Source organism: Mugil cephalus, chromosome 4 (assembly GCF_022458985.1).
Source record: "Mugil cephalus isolate CIBA_MC_2020 chromosome 4, CIBA_Mcephalus_1.1, whole genome shotgun sequence".
NCBI lineage: Eukaryota > Metazoa > Chordata > Actinopteri > Mugiliformes > Mugilidae > Mugil > Mugil cephalus.
The window spans coordinates 11,166,848-11,186,347 of NC_061773.1; the positions used below are offsets into that span (position 1 = coordinate 11,166,848).

General features: G+C 40.8%; 1 protein-coding gene across 1 annotated transcript; it reads left to right on the forward strand.

Annotated features, from left to right (window-relative positions):
* The first annotated feature begins 94 nt into the window (after window positions 1–94).
* Window positions 95–19,281, forward strand: vapb (VAMP (vesicle-associated membrane protein)-associated protein B and C). The gene is made up of 6 exons (XM_047582713.1): window positions 95–359; window positions 6,000–6,152; window positions 12,179–12,282; window positions 13,546–13,626; window positions 14,554–14,727; window positions 16,631–19,281. The coding sequence occupies exons 1-6, from the start codon at window positions 302–304 to the stop codon at window positions 16,784–16,786; spliced, it is 726 nt and encodes a 241-aa protein (XP_047438669.1). The 5' UTR covers window positions 95–301; the 3' UTR covers window positions 16,787–19,281.
* Window positions 19,282–19,500: the final 219 nt, after the last annotated feature.

The following is a 19,500-nucleotide window of genomic DNA, read 5'->3' on the forward strand; positions in this document are numbered from 1 at the left end:
TCACCATCATCCATCACCCTCCTCCTCCTCCTCCTCCTTCCCTCCTCCCGCCCCTCGCCGGGCGGCTATGCAGAGGCTGTGACGTCACCCGGCTGTCTTTCTCTCCCTTCCTGCTGCATCACAACAGCCGTTAGCAGCAGTCCGAGTAGCACTAGTGACCGGGGGACGGGATATCCACCGTTAATTCATTGATAAAATAATAACAGCCCAGTTGACGTTGCAGTACTCAACGACGTCCTAGCGCGGGGGTAACGGACAGGAACTGGTTGCAGTGCGATAACCCCGCTCCAGCTGTTGGGACATGGCCAGGCAGGAACAGGTTCTGCTCCTGGAGCCTCAGCACGAACTCAAATTCAGAGGTAGGAGGGGAGGGGGAGGGGGACTGCCTCTGCCAGCACGGATACGAGGGGAGGTGGGGCAGGCAAATAGATAGGGTAACCAAACCGGAGAGAGGCTGCAGTGTACATTTTGGCAATATTGTCATGTCAGAGCTGCTCTGAAAGGACGACGGGTCAACTAGTTAGCTACCCGGATTAGCTTCCGGCGGCTAAGCTAGCCAGGCCCTGTCACACATTTCTGATGCAGCGCCTTGCATATAAAACAGTACGCACCTGCAGCATGGACGCTACACCCCCCCTAAGCAATGTAGCAATCATAGTAAATATATGACAACACAATTGGTGTCTAAATTCACGGTCTTTTAATTGAACACAAGCTGCAACATCCTTAGCAGGTGTTGCTAGCTAGCATTAGCTCGCCCTCTGATTGGCTGCCTCGCTCTGTGGGCCACCAACTGTCATTTAGGAACTTGACAGCTCACAGGGCGGAAATACTGAAGCCACTTAACGTGCTTCACCTGCAGGCCTTGGGCACAACACATCGTCCTTATCGTTTGGACTTTATAATCGGAAATGGTCATTTTAGGCATTTGGCTGCAAGATGTCACGTTGCTCTAGGCCCAGATAATGTTACATAAACACATATGGTACTGCTGTATTTGTAACAGATTACAGAGCTTCTACCACCGCTTTAAATATCGTACTTTTTTGCTTCTACTTGGAATAAGAAGCTTACAGCTAGTATTATATTGTGATTTATTTTAAGTGATGTTTGTAGATCAGCTGTAGATCTCTCAGCTACATGTGTCTATAGTCTTTAGTTTATCACTCTCAAAATTGCACTTGAAAAGTCCAGCGGCAGCAAAACTGTCAAAGCTACTCATTGTCACAGTGACTTTGACTTTTGAATGCACTACAGCCGTCAGATTTAGACATGAACAACTCCTACGATAACTGATCTGATTGCTGGCGAGTATATCAGGTTTTTGCTTTTGAAAAGCAACATCAACACACAGTACAAATACTATAAATGTGCCCTTCCACTTGCGTTATTTACTATGAATACATTGTAGTAACCCATAGTTAGTATACACAACAGAGACAGAGGCTTAGGCCAGATGTTTGTTGCAGATGTTAAGGCATGCTCCACCTCACACTTTTTAAATGTATAGGCAGTGATATACAATGATGTGTCTTGCTGAATCAGTCTTCAGTTATGTTATATATACATATTATCACGCTTGCACCATGGCCACTTTACTTTTGTCAGAAAGGGAAGTCGTCAGTAAATAATTATGCATTTTCAATGCTTCTTTTAAAAAAAAAAAATGTGGTGTTATTTTACTATGCAAATGTCACAAAAAAATGCACAAGATGGAAAATGTGTGTACTTTTCCAGATTGTCCGCCCATTGTGGCTCTAAAGCTCTGAGACTTATGTCCACTTGTCTTGCTGAAAACTCAATATCTATCTACAATATATAACAGGGTTTAAATAACAGTTGTTTTTTTATAGGCAAACACAAGTAAGCACTGCTCTCGTTTGTCTTGTTTTCTGCGCAGATTAACATTTATTTACAGAACCATGACAGTGTACAGTTTATTGGATTTTCTCAAAATAAACTATGTTCATCAAAACAAAACAACACGTCACCCAGTGCAGTACTGTGGCATGCTTGTAGGTTTTTCAACAATTTTTTTGGATTGTCCCAGAAGAATAATCTTCATTATACATGTAATACAAAGGAAATTCCCACACTTGGTTTTGGTCTTGTGAGATGTATTGTTAGTAAAGAAACCATAACACCAGTAATATTCAAAAGGGAAGCGGTACATAAATTAAACAGACTGCAGGGATAAAGGGATTTAACTCACATTTGTCCGTGGTAGTTTGGATTAAGACTACCTCCTTGGTCCTGCCTCTTCACAAATACTAAGACTGACTTCATAATGTTGAGATTAGGAGTTTGTGTTGGACAGACATCTGTTGCAAGACTCCTTATTCTTCTCACCTCTGGAGATGTTCTTTATGACTTTGCCTATGGATCAGGACCCTAGAGACCCAAATCTTTGCATGGTATTGATAATAATGTATCTAATCACATGTGTTTATGATTTGTTGTTAACCAGACAGAAGGAACTATGTTTCCACGTTTTCTAGACAATACCTCAAATCACATGTCTATACTCTGACCCCAAGTAATGTGTAGGCATGCAGCGTGAAACCTCAGGAAATAGAGAGAAGGTCTGTTAGTAACAGCTTGGCTTTGCCTCAGACCATTTGAAAACCAGTTACTCTTAAATGTTAAGCACTGGACTTTTTTCAATTGTATTCATTTTCATTTTTGTCAGGGTATTATTAACAAATCTTTACCAAAACACCCTTCACTTTATCTGCTATTTATAAAATCTAACTTGTAATCTGACAGCTTGAAATATCAGCTTCTCATAATAGTTTTTCACTGCCATTTGAGGTTTGCGTGAGTTGGACGCTATCCTGAGAAACTTTCAGGAAGTAGTAGATCAGGTGTACAGTAGTTGGTGGCGTGAGTCCCTTTCATTAAAAACCTTTAGATGTCTAGCCAAGCTTGTGAGGGTCTGAATTTCCTCTGAATTTCCTCTCTGTCTTTGCTCAACGGGGAAGGGAAGTGTCAGTTGCTCTGGGTGTTTGCTGAGCTGTAACTTTATCTTGAATCAGGTGTATCTGCTAATTCTAAGGGTAGATCCGTGTTTTCATGAGACTGGATGCCGGTCTCTCAACTACAAACTTTATCCTCACCAGAAACGCTACTGTAGCAGGATAATTTGTTGTTTCAGTAGAAAGCTACACTCGATTTAAAAAAACAAAAACAAAACATGGCCTAAATGATCTCTGTGGTTTGTAATTGTAGAATGAGACCACAAACTTAAATCATATTTGGTTAAGTCTGTCAACAAATTCTGGTTTTACAGTCCACACTTTTGAGATGTCATGAATTGGGCATTTCTTAAAAAAAATATTTCACCAATGCACCAACTTGAAAATCATCACCAGACCGTTGAAACAAAGCAGCCAGTGTAGATTGTCTACTGACATATTGGCTGGTCACTAACTATCGTGTGTATAATATGAACACATCTGATGATAGAAAACAGCATTTGGGGCTTCATCTTAGACAAAATCTATGTACATTTGTTTTTTATGGTTCCCAAATTAAATCTTGGTTTCCGTACATCTGACGGTAAATCGTGTGGTATTGGCAGCGTAGCCGCTAAGTTTGGGAAGTCATACATTCATTCACCACTGACCCTAGCTTGACTATGAATTAGCTGCTCTCGCTGGAGTTACTGGAAAAACACAGCGGTGACTAATGCCTGCCAGTTACCTGTCTTGGCACATAGTCTTCAGTGTCCTGTCAATAAAGAAGCTGATGCCAGAAATAACAGGGGTAAAGTAATGACATTGGTCTTTTGTCAGGGACCACTTTAGTTGTAAAGGGAGTGGTGCTGGTTGAGTATGGGGGACATGAGCGAGGGTGAACACCGTGCAATATGTGCTGATTACGCCAAAGAAGACTCATTAGATTCTAGAGTCGGTGCATCAGCCAAATTAGATTTTAGTATTTAAACAATTTTCTTACGTCACAACTCGCATGCCTTGCAGAGTTTACTTTTATGTTCGTGTAACCTGAAAAGAAAACTGTAACACTCATTCACTTCATTTGTTATTTTAGGATAAATCAATGTGCGAGGTGCTGCTTTCTCTTTGACGCGAGCATTGTAATATGAGAACAGTGACTATACTTTTGAGTATTTAGTGCTTATGAACTGCAGAATTGCTGCCCAAGTCTTAAATTCCAGTCAGATTCAAATAGCTCTGGTGTTGTGTTAAATTATATGTGTTTTTGCAGGATAGAGAGGACAAATGAATCCATCAGCTTGTTGCAGATTGCAGTGGGCTTAGGAAACTCTGTCCTTGAGCCAGAATTTGATGCGACAAATTATTACCACTTTAAAAAAATAAATAAATAAAAAAATTGTCAATCATCGGTAGTTGGTTGGTTCAAATAACACCTTCTAAGATTATATAAGGGGAAATGTATTTGTTCAACCGTATGGCAAGACAGTGGAAAAACAGCTATATCTATAAAAAAGAAATAAATTCAATGAAAGAAAATAATTTAGTGGAAGAAAAAACTGCACAAGAGGCTCCATGGCTGGGCTGCCTGACTAACATTTATCAGGTAGATAGTTGCTTTTTTAGCACTATAAGACTTTCCTTCCTTTCCTTCAGGGATGTCCCCTCAGACGAATCCCCTCATTGAGCACCGATTCAGGGTTAACGATTTGTGTTTCATAAAATTATATTGTTGAAAACGGTAAATTGCAAGTTTAGCATTCTTGCACAAATTAATACACTTTTCTTGATATTACTTAATATTCACTACCTTAAAGTTAAAACTGCAGAATGGATAAATGATTCACGTAACCTTTGCTCACCTCTAAGTTTTGACACCGAGTAATTTTGCTGTTGCTCGTGTTAAATTTTTCCGCATTATTGACAAATGTGCAGCTTAATGCAGCTGGCCTTGTGAGAGCCACTGAGAGATGTGGCCTGCGTCTGCAGCGATAGCTGTAATTAGCTGAAGACAAACTGCATTAGCCACTCTGTTTTTGGTAGAGCAGGAGCCGACGCCTGTGATTGATGGATTTGTATGTGCAGTTTTAAATGTTCTCTCTTAAATTGGTATTCTAGTTTCGTCCTGTTTGTCTTCATCAAGAGGGCAGTAGCCAAACTGGAGAGCGATGAAGAAAAACACATGTATTTGTTTAAACTGATAATAAAACCCTATTTATCTAAATTCCACATCAGATGAAGAAAGTCTGTGGCACAAGGCCTCAACTGTGGAAAGTAGATTGTATTTTATGTAATTAAAGTTGCATCCAGTTATTTGCAGCTAAATTCAAACCAGTTGATATCAGTGTCGCCTGTTTTAAGGCCTTACGCAGTTCTACTCAGTAAGCTCGTGTATCGTATAATTCCTGTGGTCTGAATGAAGAAGGATTTTCTGCTTTACTCTATAACTGTGACAGTAACAGTTTGCTAAAATTAGCACAATTATTGGTGGTATCACTTAAGGCCTCCTCCCACTCTTCCTTTTGTTTTCCATGTGCAAATGTAAAGACATTTCTGTTAAATGTTTTCCTTTTCTATTACTTTACACGAAGAGCTGTATCTCTCCTTTTTATTTTTCTCAGACTGATGCGTACTCTGCATCGGCATGTGATTGATTAGCATTTTAATGCATGTTGATCAAGTGACTCGTCTGTTTTGATTAATACGTCACTTTCTTGATAGATTCATGTTATGAGCTTAATTGAGTTTACATGCCAGTGACAGTTTTATTCTCTATCTGCCTCAGCTTGTTGTTGTTTTTTTCCAAAACCTTTTGGCGTTTTGACAATGTAAGTGAAGAAAGGTATTCAGAAGTTTGTGTGTGAGTTTTTAAATCATTTCAGTGTCATTGGCTAACATCAAAATTATAATGTCAAGTTATAATTGATGATCTGTCACCATGCATTCCTGATATCTTTTCTTTTGATTTGTTTTAACTCCTATTCTCTTCAGAGGACACCGTCTTGTCACAGTGTTTACGTATCCACTGTGTTACCTTCTTTGCAGGTCCATTCTCAGACGTGGTCACCACAAATCTCAAACTCTCCAACCCTACAGACAGGAATGTGTGTTTCAAGGTGAAGACGACGGCGCCGCGCCGGTACTGTGTGCGGCCAAACAGTGGAATCATCGATGCAGGCACCTCAATCAATGTCTCAGGTGAGGACTGAGGAGTCGTGTCTAAGTTGAGGCCATTAAAACCTGCTTAAAAGAATAAGTTCTGCTCATTTGTTCAGATGTTATAAACTAGTATAGGTATAGGGCAGATTGGTTCAGAGAACGTACCCTATCCTTTTATTATCACCAAGGGGTGGATTCTCTTTACATGAAAACACAGCCAGTACCATTACAAAGTATTTCTTTGTCTACATAACACAGTCACTCCTGGCAGGCCTCATTCCCTGTTTGTACAGTCTGAGCGAGTCACATACAGGCTAATGTTTCCACGCTGTGCCACCTCTGCCATTTACAGCCATGGACTCAGTTTACAATCTCCCCTATCTGGTGTCAACAACTGCTAACTGTGTCACTGGTGCCTGCAGTCGACAGTGGGCGACAAACCAACTGTGCCATTTGCCATCATTTTCACTCCTATTTAGGCTGAATGGGGTCACATATGTAAGTCCCAGAATGAAGCTGCTTTTCTGAGACTCAGTGGTAAATGCACAGGCTTGTTTTACAACCACTTTATGTCCTATTTATGTCTTATGTGTTATGAGGAAAGGCTCAGATGTTGTGCTGCTATGTTTTATTGCAGGATTTGTGCCTTATTAAATGAAACACATCGGTTATTTTGATGGAAAAGCCAGGTTTATTGTCATGTTGGTTGATACCAGCGTTCTTTCCACTCCTTTGCCACACACCACTTACTGCTAGTGTCACCTGGAATCATCAAGTAAGCAATATAATAAAATATTAGATAATTTACCAACATTATAGTAAATAATGTGAACACATTTCATATGTCTGTGGATGCCTTCCTGTGACACTTAATCTCTGTCATACTATTGAATTAAAGTTTACCGCGTTACTTCCACCACCTGTTGTGGTTTGATTATCAGCTGGTAGAGATTCATTGCAACCTGTTGTATCATATGTAATCTGTCCCAGTCCATTTTAACTGGGTTTCCTTGATACTTTATGGCATATGTCAGGCTGAATGACTGGTTAATCAGAAGCATTGCACTGCTGTTATTTAAGGCTGTTTGTTGTTTTTCTGTTCTTGTCATATTGGAGAATAAACCTAAAAACCCCCATGAGGGTTTTGAACAATAGTAGCACTATAGAGTTTTTTTTGGGAGCACAGAAAGTTGCACAATGGTTTCACACTATTCACACTTCTTTAGGTGTGGCAGTGCACCAGGAAATGTAGCCATGTCCCAGCTGAAGCAGCCATGACTGATGAAGTATGCAAAGAAACTCGGCCAGCACAGGTTTCAAAACCTTCAAAAAACAAGATTTGCAAATTTTGTATGCTTGTTTAGGTATGGACGCACCAGTTAGAGAAATTCCGGTAACAAAGGCCGAATGATGTTATCTCACATTACCCGTGTCTGGACCTAAAATATGGACTTGAACACACTGCAAAGAATACAGCCAATGACCTGCTGGCACACAAGAAACTGAGATACTGTTGCTGTGAGGCTAGGAAGCAGAGAAGAGCTACAAAGCGGTGAACAGAGCTGTGATTAAGATGTAAAATAAGAAAACCATTCTTGTGTCTGCCCATTTAACTTCATCTTTCTGTTTTCTTTAGTCACTTCCCTTTGTCTTCTGCTGAATAGCCAATCAGAAAGATCTCAGTCACTGATTTGTTCCTCAGATGAGACATCATGCTGAATTGTCTGAAAAGTCGCCAGCAATCTGGATAGTGCCAACAGTGTGTGACATGCCAGAAAAACAAGGGTCACAGGCGCACGCTGACGGCCCGATGTCGAAAACAACTGACCATTGACTTGGCAGCTAAACGTACCAATTTTAACAGTACTTTACCATAATACAGTATCTACATTGAACTATCCAATCACAAGTGTTGTTTTGTAGCATCTAAGAATGTATAGGATCTGTTACTTATTGCCGTACGATTTGTATCATATCCCTGGCCTTTAATTCCCAACAAAGCAGCAGGAAAGCTGCACAGACGTCTACTGACATTGAGACAAGAGCGAACTGCCTGCCACTGGATACCTACAAAGCCATGATGTGTCATTTGCTGGCTTAGCAGAGGATACACGTCGCTTTTGAAGCTCAGCGCTGCTGTAACCGTATATCTTGAATGTAGCCATGACCACAGGAATGTTGCTGAGCTTGATTGGTGTTATGTAGCAGCATCCAGTGGAAAAATATGCAGCAGGCATGTTTCAAAAATCCTTGTGTCCACAAATATTGAGCTTATTGTGGGAACATGTCAAAAGTTTGTGAGAAACTCTGGACATTTTAAGATACCGTGGAAGGCAGAAGCAAAATAGCTTCTTGCAGTGAGAAGAAACAACAGTTTTGGTGTTGTAGCTGTTTGAATGAGCTTCGTTAGCTTGTCTTTACACTAATTTCCTGTGTGTTTATATTATGACAGGACAAGAAACCCATTCTACCATCTGGACAGTCCATATTTATAATAAATGCCTGCTCAGTGGGTTTGGGCACGTGATATTTTCTAATATTCACAGGCCACATTAGCTGTGTTACTTACCAATTAGATTAAAAAACTCTTAGTGGTGGCTGATTTCACCATGAAATGGGACTGTTGGTTTATAGTCAGTACTTTTTCCCTTTTGAATACGACTGAATAAGACAAACCCAGGAGAGCACAATCAGGAGAGAGCCTGCTACCGGAGAATTCTGAATATAAATACGTTTTATTTCACATCCTGGTGAGTTTTCCCTCCAGGCCTGTATCTCCACTGCTCTCCTTGACTTCACTCACTTCCTCACACTCCCACGCTATATTGTCTCGGTAGGTTTTGTTGATCTTTGACCAGGTTTTTGTGTTGAGTAATGCTGAACAAAGTGGCCTAGGAGCACCCGACTGCGCCGCAGGCTTCTCTGAATCAGAGTGACAAGGTTGTTGTTATGAAGCTGTAGCAGTGAGCCTTGTGGTAAAGGGTCACATCGTATCTAGTTTCATGTCACATTGTGTCTGAATGTTGTTGGAGTCACAGAGCACTTTGGTTATTAAAAACATTATCGAATGCTTTTTGACACAACATAAAATATATGATTATCCAATTTACATAAACAATGTTTTTGTCTTTTATTAAACCTTACATTTTGTCTGAAAGTAAAATAGACATAAGAAGCACATTTTTAAACATTGGTAATGTTAACTTTATTGAGAACATACTGTATCATATCACAATGTCATGGTTTTGCAAATGAAACATTTAGCCAGCTGATGCAGACAATGACATTTCTGATGTTTCTGCTCATTTGCTGGTTGACTTTTTGAAGTAGAGATGTAGTCACTTTGTTGTGAATTTACATTCAGTCATCAAACACACAACCAAATCATTTGGGTGTCTTCATGTGGTGATGGACAGATGTTGAGTCACCGTTGCTGCATCGCTCAAGTGCACAGTGACGTCACAATCAAGCTTGTTTCAAACTGTCATTGACTGTAAATATAACGTGGGAACAGGTGAAACAATATGATATATGATTGGTTGACACGTCAGTGGAGCAACAAAAATAGTTGAAGCCAGCTCAACTTTCATGTCTTGCCTGTCACATTGCGACAAGTGTTGATGTCAGCATGTCACTACAATACATATTGCCAGATTCCATTGAAAATCTATATCGTCTCGTTACTTTCTCCTCACTAGTGTGAACGTAGTACGAAGTAGATAGATATTTGAATTTGCCGTTGTTGTTTTTAGTGTATGTACATTTATCCAGTTGTAGCTAATCTTCTGCTGGTGTTGTAATAATTATGTTGTGCACAGGAGCCATGGGTCAACCTGAAGGTAAAGCTGTTCTTGATAATTCTGTTGTGAGCATCTTTTCTCAAGGGATCCAATTAATTAGTGACAGGAAAGGAAAGTTTTCTTACCTCCCTCCCTCACCCCTCTAATGGTTCCATTCATCACCAACAAGCAGACGGGCCATTACCATCCTGTTTGACCGTGTTGACTACTGTTAGCCTCTGTAAGTTTCATAAATGATTGCACGGCGTGAAGTAAGAATGCTAACTTACGCCATTAGCAGAAGTAGCTATTTGTAAAAGTGTGTTCAAAGGCTAGAGATCAAAGATGATTTAAATCACTCTCTCCCCAACAGTGGCTGTGTTTTTTCCATCTCAAGCTTTTGGCTCTGAGCCTTTTAACGTTATTCAGTGTTGCTCAAAGAACTTGCACGCTTTCCTGCTTCCATTTTCTTGCACTATCCCCTTGGACCCAAGGTAGATGGCCGTACAAATTGGATCTGACTGAAACAGGACGTTCTCAATCTGTTCGTGCCGTATGTTTCTGATTTGCAGCATTGAACTGCACTGATTGCTGTAATGGTGCACTACATCTCTGAGGTTTTCCACTCTAGGGAGCATTGGCATGTGCCATATATGAAAACCATCCTGATAGCCACACTGGCTTTGAAATTAGCCTCCTTGTCTCCACTGAAAGCCAAAGAATCTCGTGGACATCACATAGGCATTGTGGACATAGCTGGTATTGGTTTCAAAATATCTCTTTCGAGTACATGCTGGTTTAAAAGCCGTGGTCAAAATGGGAAAACGATCAACCATCGATAGCTATTTTCTCCCTCTCTGCGCTTCCAGTCCTTGACTCTGACATAAGAAAGTGATCACCGTAAATCACTGTTACAGCTCTAAAATACCTTCGCAGTCACTGGAATGACATCAAATAACACGGCACTGACTGAACGGACTGATGTGGCGATTGGTTAAAGTGGAATTCCAACTCCGCACCTGTTTTTCGTTACGGCGACGTATGTAATGTGAAGAAAGAAAAAGACAGAGTTAGAAGCTGTTAGAAAGATTACCCCCTAGGGTATTTGTAGGTCCGTCAGTGTTTCGCCGTCATGGTAACATGAACATAGAAATAAATCATCTCGACCACTTTTTCCGAGCAGCGGGGGCAAGACGAGAGCCTCGAAGACGTGAAGGGCCTAGTTTGCAGTCTGACAAATACATGGGTATTTGATATCCACTAATTCCTCCTTAATCCAAGGAGTGAACACATGTGTTGAGCAATGGGAAGCCATGGAAAGTAGCTGACACTGAAGGAACATGGGCCTAATAGCCATTCAGAAGACTTTGTGTTTAGATTCTCTATTGTTGAGCTTCACTCAGAAAGTCACACAGTGTCTGGTCAGTGTTCCTACTTTTCTGCCGCCGTTTCTGCAGACGACACTAATAAGACACTTTATTTGACGTGGTAAGTGAGGGTGAGGTTTGAAGAATGGAGGAATTAAATGGAGGGTGTCATGATAACATAAAGGGATCATAATAATGCTCTTCACTCAGTGTTGTCAGGTGCAATTTTTTTTCATTATAGCTCCTGTGTGTTTCCTACTGTATTACTGCTCATTTGTCTGTTCTAATAAATAAAGTGTATTTACAGCAGTGATATCATACGGGACCTCGTAAGGTTGTGGTTCCCAGCGTTTTTACAAACAATTTAAACACTGCCTTATTGCTTAAAAATGAAATCTGTATCGAAGCACATTTGACCGCTGAGGTGCCAGCCATACTTGTGTTGCTTAGTCTATTTTCTCCGCTGTAATTTCTAATAGGTATTTTAACCATATTAATGCAGAGTAAATATTTATGTGCTATAAAAATCTGTCTGTGCTTACGTTTTTGTAAATATGTACATACGTGTGTGTGTGTGATTATAAGCGGTGTCACCAAAGGGGGGTTTTCTCCTCAAAGATAAACAAAGAGAAAAGTCTGAAAAATGTATATTTATAGAACAGCAGTATTTTTCTTACTTCTTGTCCCGTTAAATTTCTTCTCAGATTTATCCTTTGAGCTCCCAAGTAGCAGCCACAAGTCATTTTAACGGTTCTACTCGGGCTTTAGAGTTTTGCATCATTTTTATTGCTCTCAAACAATTCACAAAAGAAATAGACTAAAGGTTGAGAGGAAACCCTCTGAAATCATTACCTTAGGTGAGCAAGGTAAATATTTCCCTTCCTGCACTGACAATGACTTTTTTCTTTTAAAATGTCAGTTATGCTGCAGCCGTTTGACTACGACCCCAACGAGAAAAGCAAACACAAGTTCATGGTCCAGTCCATGCTAGCACCACCTGACATGACCGACATGGAGGGGGTGGTGAGTCTGTTTCTATGTTTAATCTTTTTCACAGTGTGTTTATTAGATGCTTTAAAAAAAACGCCTTGAACGCAGCTGCATTACTGTCACTGTGATTAACTCCTTCTTTAACAGGAAATACACGGATTGGACTTGACTGGAAGGAAAGAGGCGGCCAGTCGCTGTCTCACACATGCTGACACACGGCAGTAAAACACACATTGAGTTTAGTCATAACAGCCTGTGTGGTCTGAGAGCCATCTTTGGTGTTACTGGTCAACACACATACAATTTGAATGAATTCAGTTTAATATGAAGATGCACACAGTCGACCAGAATGAGTGTGAAGTCCAGTGAACTATAAATCTGTGACTGTACCAGATTTTAAGGTGTGGTTGTAAGAGGAGCACAACAGAGAGATGGTCACGTCCTCCTGATGATGCATTCTTGTTTCACCTCAGCTGTGTAGTCGGGGAACAATAGACAGAGTAGATGTTACTGATAACAGCCCAGTTGTTCGTGAAAATGTTTAAGTTGACTAAAAGCAGTGCTGGTATTTAAAGCCTCAGCCTGAATGAGCATTGTGAGAGGAAGCAGTACTTAGAGGCACATTGTCATACCTGACAAATCCAACTATTTGCAAATGTTTAGAGCTGAATTCCAAGAGAAGTTTAACTCCATTTGGTACGAGATTGAAGTGGATAAACTTGAGATTACGATCTTGTTTAGGGATTTTCAAAGCATTAGGCCTTTGCCACCCATTTTGAAGCTTTGGGACGTTTGCCAAACGTAAGTTTGGCCCCTCGGAGAGTCTTACAAACACTAACATATTCTGGAAGATAATTCAAACTAACTAAGCTCTTTTGATAAACAAAACATGCATGTGTGATTATTATCTCAAATGTACCTTTCAGTGTCTCTTCAAGACAGAGACAAACGTATCTGAACCTAAAACGTGTTTGAAATGTAATTGAGAGCAACTTAGCTCTTTTCCTAAATAGGATATTTAGGATAGGATTAGAATACAGAAAAAATAAATAATTATACAGTATTGTCTGTACTCAAGCCATTAGGTTCATAATCCTATAAGCTACTATAGATACTGACAACTTAACTTAACTTTATTCTTAATATGCATGTTTAATTGTTGTAGCAGACATCTTTGAAGCCAGTTTGCCATAGAGGAATTATGTTGCTCTTATTTTGGTTGAGAGTAATGCAATCAGATTAATAAGTGATGAGTAATAACTTTTCTTTTGTCCTCTTGCTCCTGTGTGTCTCCAGTGGAAGGAGGCTAAACCAGAGGAGCTCATGGACTCCAAGCTGAGGTGTGTCTTTGAGATGCCAGCAGAGAATGAGAAAACGGTGAGCACACTCTCTACTCCTCTGTGCTTTACTACCAAAGACAGAGTCTCACTCCTTCTTTCCATTATTTCCTCAAACACATTAATTGGCCTAAGGACTCTACCTGTCTATCAAGCTTCTGTTTTTTCCAAACAAACAACACGGAATAATTCCCTTTATTGCGTTTTGCTCCAGAGTGTTTTTGTTTTCTTGTTCATATTGACCCAACAAGCAGCTTCATTATGCATGCGGCAAGGACATTTATTATTGTTTTCCACTTTTCCTGCCTCTTTGCTTCTCTTTTTATTGTCTATATTTTCTATATTGTGTCTTTTCTCTTTCAAAATGCTGAGTCTCGTGCTTCCCTCTATATCTGTTTCTCCGTCTTGTCCCCCTTTGCTCCACCTCTACGTCTCTCTCCCCAACTCAGCCACACTCCTCGGCATCAACAGCCCTTCAGAGAGCCACTTTGTTCATTCTCACATACAGTTTATTATTGCTGCAGTCCCTCTCAGTCGTCAGATTCCTCTCAGCCGTAGAGACATTATTTCTTCATGGCATGAGCCGAGCCTTGTGGCTCCACGAGCACCAGCAGGGAAAAAGGCCCCGCAGTAGTTGTTTTCAATTCATTATGAGCTGTGTGATACATACAAACGGCCCTCGGTTGGCACAGTGCACCACAGAGTCCGTTAGATCGGAGATAATGGTGACATAAACCAGCTTCATCCACTTATGAAAGACACCCCTGGGTGAACTCGCCTGCAAATATAGAGACGAGGCTCTGTGTTGCTGCACTTCTGTTTGAATACCGTGTGCAAGCCTCCCAGTGTAAACTCAGAGCTGCAGCCGTGTGCCAGCCAAGTCATCGGTCACAATTGCCATGGAGAGTTTTAGTAAAAACAGTCAAGTCGCTGCATTATAACGTGTCCCTCTGTGACCTAATCGCAGCATGACATGGAGTCCAACAAGATGTCCAGTTTGCTGAAGTCAGAGTCCTCAGCGCTGCCGGCGAAGTCACTGAGCTCCACCCTCGATGACGGTGAAGTGAAGAAGATCATGGAGGAGTGCAAGAGGCTGCAGATGGAGGCTCAGAGGCTACGGGAAGAAAACAAACAGATCAGAGTAAGTAAGAACCAAGGACCAGCACATTTTTATATTAATAAAGATCTAAACAGTAGCAATAACAGAAAAGCACCCCTTTTCCATTTGATGTTACTTGATGAACTAAGTAACTTTACATTATTTATCTAATTGACATGACGCCTTTCATTATGTGTCTAGATGATTGCACATTTATCGGGAGTTCCCATATGTATTGACCGCTGTCATTAAAAGAAGCACATGAACACCATGATCCCTCTTTCTCTTGAATTATGCAGCCGTTCCTTTGTGTGACTCTTCTCCTGTTCTCCAAAGCATAATATCATCTCATGTAAAAACTAGGGCTGCAAAACTTAGCCGGATAATGCTACATTAACGCAGATTCCTTTGAACTGCACTAAATCTTTTGACATGTGATTATTATGTCCTAAAAAACCTCTAGTTTAGGAAATCAGCAAGCGTTGCAGCAGTTACGTTGTGCATGGCAAGGATCAAACTTCCTTTGAAAGAAATGTAAAAAGACAAGACCAAACTAATTTGCATTTACTGTCGAAGTGAAGTGAGTTACCGCTGGTGAATGTTGAGTTTCGAATACCACAACTGATACACACCAAGGCAGACCACTCTGGATAATTTGCATTATAATGATTGAGCAAGCTGCAAGGTTTGTCATTGTGTTGGATTGTATCACAATTTACATATACAACTCCCATATTGAGTAAATTATAAAAATATCCCTTTGTGGTAAATTTTAAACAGATAAAAAGTGTGTGCGTGATTTGCCACTGATCACACGTTAACTGTCAAAATCACGCGATTAAACAGCCCGAATAAAAAAAAAAAAACATTTTCCTTTAGAGACCAAAGTGGGACGTCCATTAATCAAACGGTTGGATCCACAGCTGCAGTGTCACTAGGCTAAACAATCCGGACTAAATGATTTTACAACTAGTGAATATTTTTGCTAGAAGGGTGCAAGAACTGGATTGGATTTCAACAAATTTCAATACTTATTTTGTCAGACTTATTTTATGCTCTATGGTGAATCTTGCAGCCAGACTCTCTTGAGGCTTAAATCAGAAACAGAAAGTATTATTCCACTGATTGAACGAAGCAAAACAAACTTCATCCTCATCATTAAAATTAGCAGATGACATCAGCGAGTCACACTGGTGTTTCTTGATTATCTTTTGTACTGATTGATGTATGCAATCAAGATAAGCCAATTAAGTGAGTCCTCTGCCCTTAGCTGTGCTCTTATAAACAGAGTCAGGAGCTGAAGATTGCGACGTGCATCGAGCACATCTGCTCCGATCTATAATCAGTGGCAGACCTTAGGGTTTGAAGCCCGTGAGGCAATTTTGTAAATCAATGATTCTGCCATCAATCTCGAAAGCATCAGGTTTAAAATTGGGTCTTGTAAAGGTTTCGGTTGGAAATGAGTCACACATACGCGCCGCCGACGGCCAAGAAAGAGTCGACCTCCCCTCGAACACCACCACCTCCTCCTCTTTAAGTTCTAGCCAGAGGCAGAACGACTGTTGGCTGCTCCTGCGGCTGAGATTAAACTAACAGAGAGCCCCCCCACCCGCTGCTGGGAAATGAAGTGTGCTAAAGCCTGGCGCCTTCTGCCTTCCTCTGGGGATTGGGTCAGATGAAGATTTAAGCAGATCCCATTTCTTTGAGTTAATAAATAAATACTGTCTTATCTTGTTGACTGATTGACAAACTGACCGTCTCTTAACCCCCTCGTGTTGCCGTTTTTTCGTCTCTCTCATTTCTTGTGTTGTCTTTCTTTATTTCTCCCTCCCTCCACCGCTTTCCCTCACCCTCTTCCCACACACTTCCTTTCATCCTTTCTCATTTATTTCTTCTGCCCCGCTCCCCGTCGCTTATTTTTCCTCTTCGCTCGTCCCCGTTTCAGGAGGATGACGGCCTGCGGATGAGGAAGGGTAACGTCATGTCGTCTCAGCACGGCTCCGTCGGCATGAAGAAAGACGAAGGGCTGAGCGCCCGCACGGTGGCCCTCGTCATGCTCTTCTTTATTGTGGGCGTCATTGTTGGCAAGTTGGTCTTGTAGAGCGCAGCGCAGTTGGGTTGGCCGCAGCATGCTTTCGGGGGATGAAAAACAAATACGGGATCTGGGATTTTGGATCAGAAATGCCATATCTGCTGGGTGGGACGGGGGCGGTACTAATTTTGATTCAGTCTCATTTATGTAAAAAAGAAAAAAAGAAAAAGAAATCAAATGGTAATGTATGAGGAAAAAAGATGAAGAAGAAAAAAAAAAACGACTCATCCTCTTATGAACAAACCTACTGTTACAGGTCTTGCCTCTACGTAATCATCACATAATCATTCTGGCTCTCTTCCCAAAGTATACAGATGATTGATGCTGTGGGTGGGGGGGTGGAGACATGATTTAATGCCAGTGATTCAGACCAATGGATTTTCTAACACCGGCAAGTTAGTGTTGGTGTGATTGAGTCAGTTTGCGATTTGTGCGAATGTCATTTCAGTGAATTGTTGTTTCTTTTTCTAAACGACGGAGGCCAGAGCCAATGTATATGAATATGTAATCGCCCCACTGTACAGTATATCCAGGTGTTCCTTCCAGCGAAACCCCTTTAATGAAGGGATGTTCCAGAGAAATGATCCACACAGTGGGGGTTACACACAGGGCTATCACACGGTCTCCTCCAATCAGAGGCTTTGTAAAATCGGCTCGTCTTTGATTGTAGAACAACCTTGATCAGTGTATGACACACTATACCGCAGGTGTTTAATTTCCACGTGCCCTTTTTATTTTTCACTCTACCTTACTCCTGTCACCTGTCACTCACTGCTCATCACATCCCCGCTCGTCACACGGGGGATGTTTTGACTGCATGCGTTCACTGAGTGTTGCATCCGGACTTTTGAATCTAATTTAATTGCTTTTATAATGTTATAATAATATGTCATTTGACTGTAGGTTTGCACAAATACCTTTTCTGATTTTCTTTCTCTTTTGTGTTTTGTCGCATTTTTATGTTCTTATTTGAATTTGTTTGTGGTTGTCGTTGGGTTGAAGCGTTGAAGAAGATTATTGCAGATACCTGAAATGAGGATTAGATCAGTTGTGTACATCCAGATGAAAATCTTGCCTTGTGACCTGCTGGAGCAAGTTATTCTCAGACCAAGATGGAAGTATATTTACAGCACATGTAAACATGTATACACACACACGTACAAACATAAAGCATGCATACATTTAGTGGGAGACCACGAATGGACTGAAGGTGCACATAGAGCGAATGTTTACTAGACGACATCAACACCAAGGCCCCGTTTCAGTGTCGTAGAAAGAAAACCTTATCCACCTCTCTTTTTGTTTTCTCGTGTTTTTCCTACTGAGCCATACATTTGTCGACGTCAGTTTCGTTTGGAGCAAATGTATGTCAGAGATCAGCTGAGTGTTTCAGGCTGCTTGCACCGACTCTCATGAGCTTTCACTTCTCACATGGCTGCAGGCCTGCGTTCAGCTTTTTGGTGTTTGTGCGGCCTTTATCCGTTGCTTATTAACATTACACCCTCTCTGCATTTGAAGTTGTGTTCATTTTTAATGCACTAAGGTTAATAGTCTCCCTCCTTTGATCTTCCTTTTTTTTTAAACGTGAAGGGGGAAGCATACAGCCAAGTTATAGCCTTGAGCATACCACACAATGACACTGTACTGTTTCCAGAACTGTCAGAAATAAACTAAAACATATTCTCCAATTGGTTCATCTTCCAAATTTGCATATTGAGGGTTAAAAATGCAAGGGAGAGTGCATTATTCTCGGAAAAAGAGCAGCCGGTCATGTTTTTATCCAACTGTATCTGCATGAAATCAGAAGCAGACTGTGTTCCCCTTCGCTGTGCAGAAATCCACCATCTTTTCTTGTTGAGTGGAGTGGAAGACAGTGCATCTGACATGTGGGTGTGGGATTAAAATCAACATTAGCGCGTGTTTCTACTGTATTTCTGTAAAGTAAAGTTGTTGGGTTGGGTTGAGGGTGACTTGCTGCTTAGAGGGAGGGCAGAGCAGACCTGAGCTAATCCCATTTTGGGTTAACAGGCCTGGGTCGAATAGTACTTGCAGAAAATTGTTCTTGTTTTCTTTTTTTTTCTTTTTTTTTGACTGTATCCTGGCTGGAGTATCAGAACATTTTACAACACCAAAATACTAATTTGTATTCATTTATGAGACTGAAAATGTAACTTGACCACTGCCCCCTAGATGCAGTAAACTCCACCAATCTGGTACTCCAAGTAGGATTTGTCAAACAAAAGTAATTATGTGTAAACGCTAATTGATCCAGACCTGGTTGTAAAACACACTACACTGACCTGTCCCAGAGTCTCTGACCATCACCGTGATCAATGTAAGCAGTCAAGAAACTGTTTTGTATGTATATAAATAAATAAATAAGTCTATCTGAGAAGAAGATTAATATTCCTAGTCAAGTAGTCTCTCTGGTGTGTAAAAACAACCCAACCTGGTTGGACTATGTAGCATCTTAATAAATTAAATGAATAAAGCCCCTAACTAACTGTGTCTAGTTATTTCTTGTTATACACACACACACACACACACACACACACACACATAGTGTTACTGTGATTCTCATTTTGACCAGATCTTTGCAGCCACGCTCGCCACGTGTGATGAAATGTGTGTGCGTGTGGCGTTTGTGTTTTAGGAGGGCTTTATCTCTTCTGCATTTCAGCACCATCAGTAATCGCCACAGATGTTTTACAGTCACTTATGAA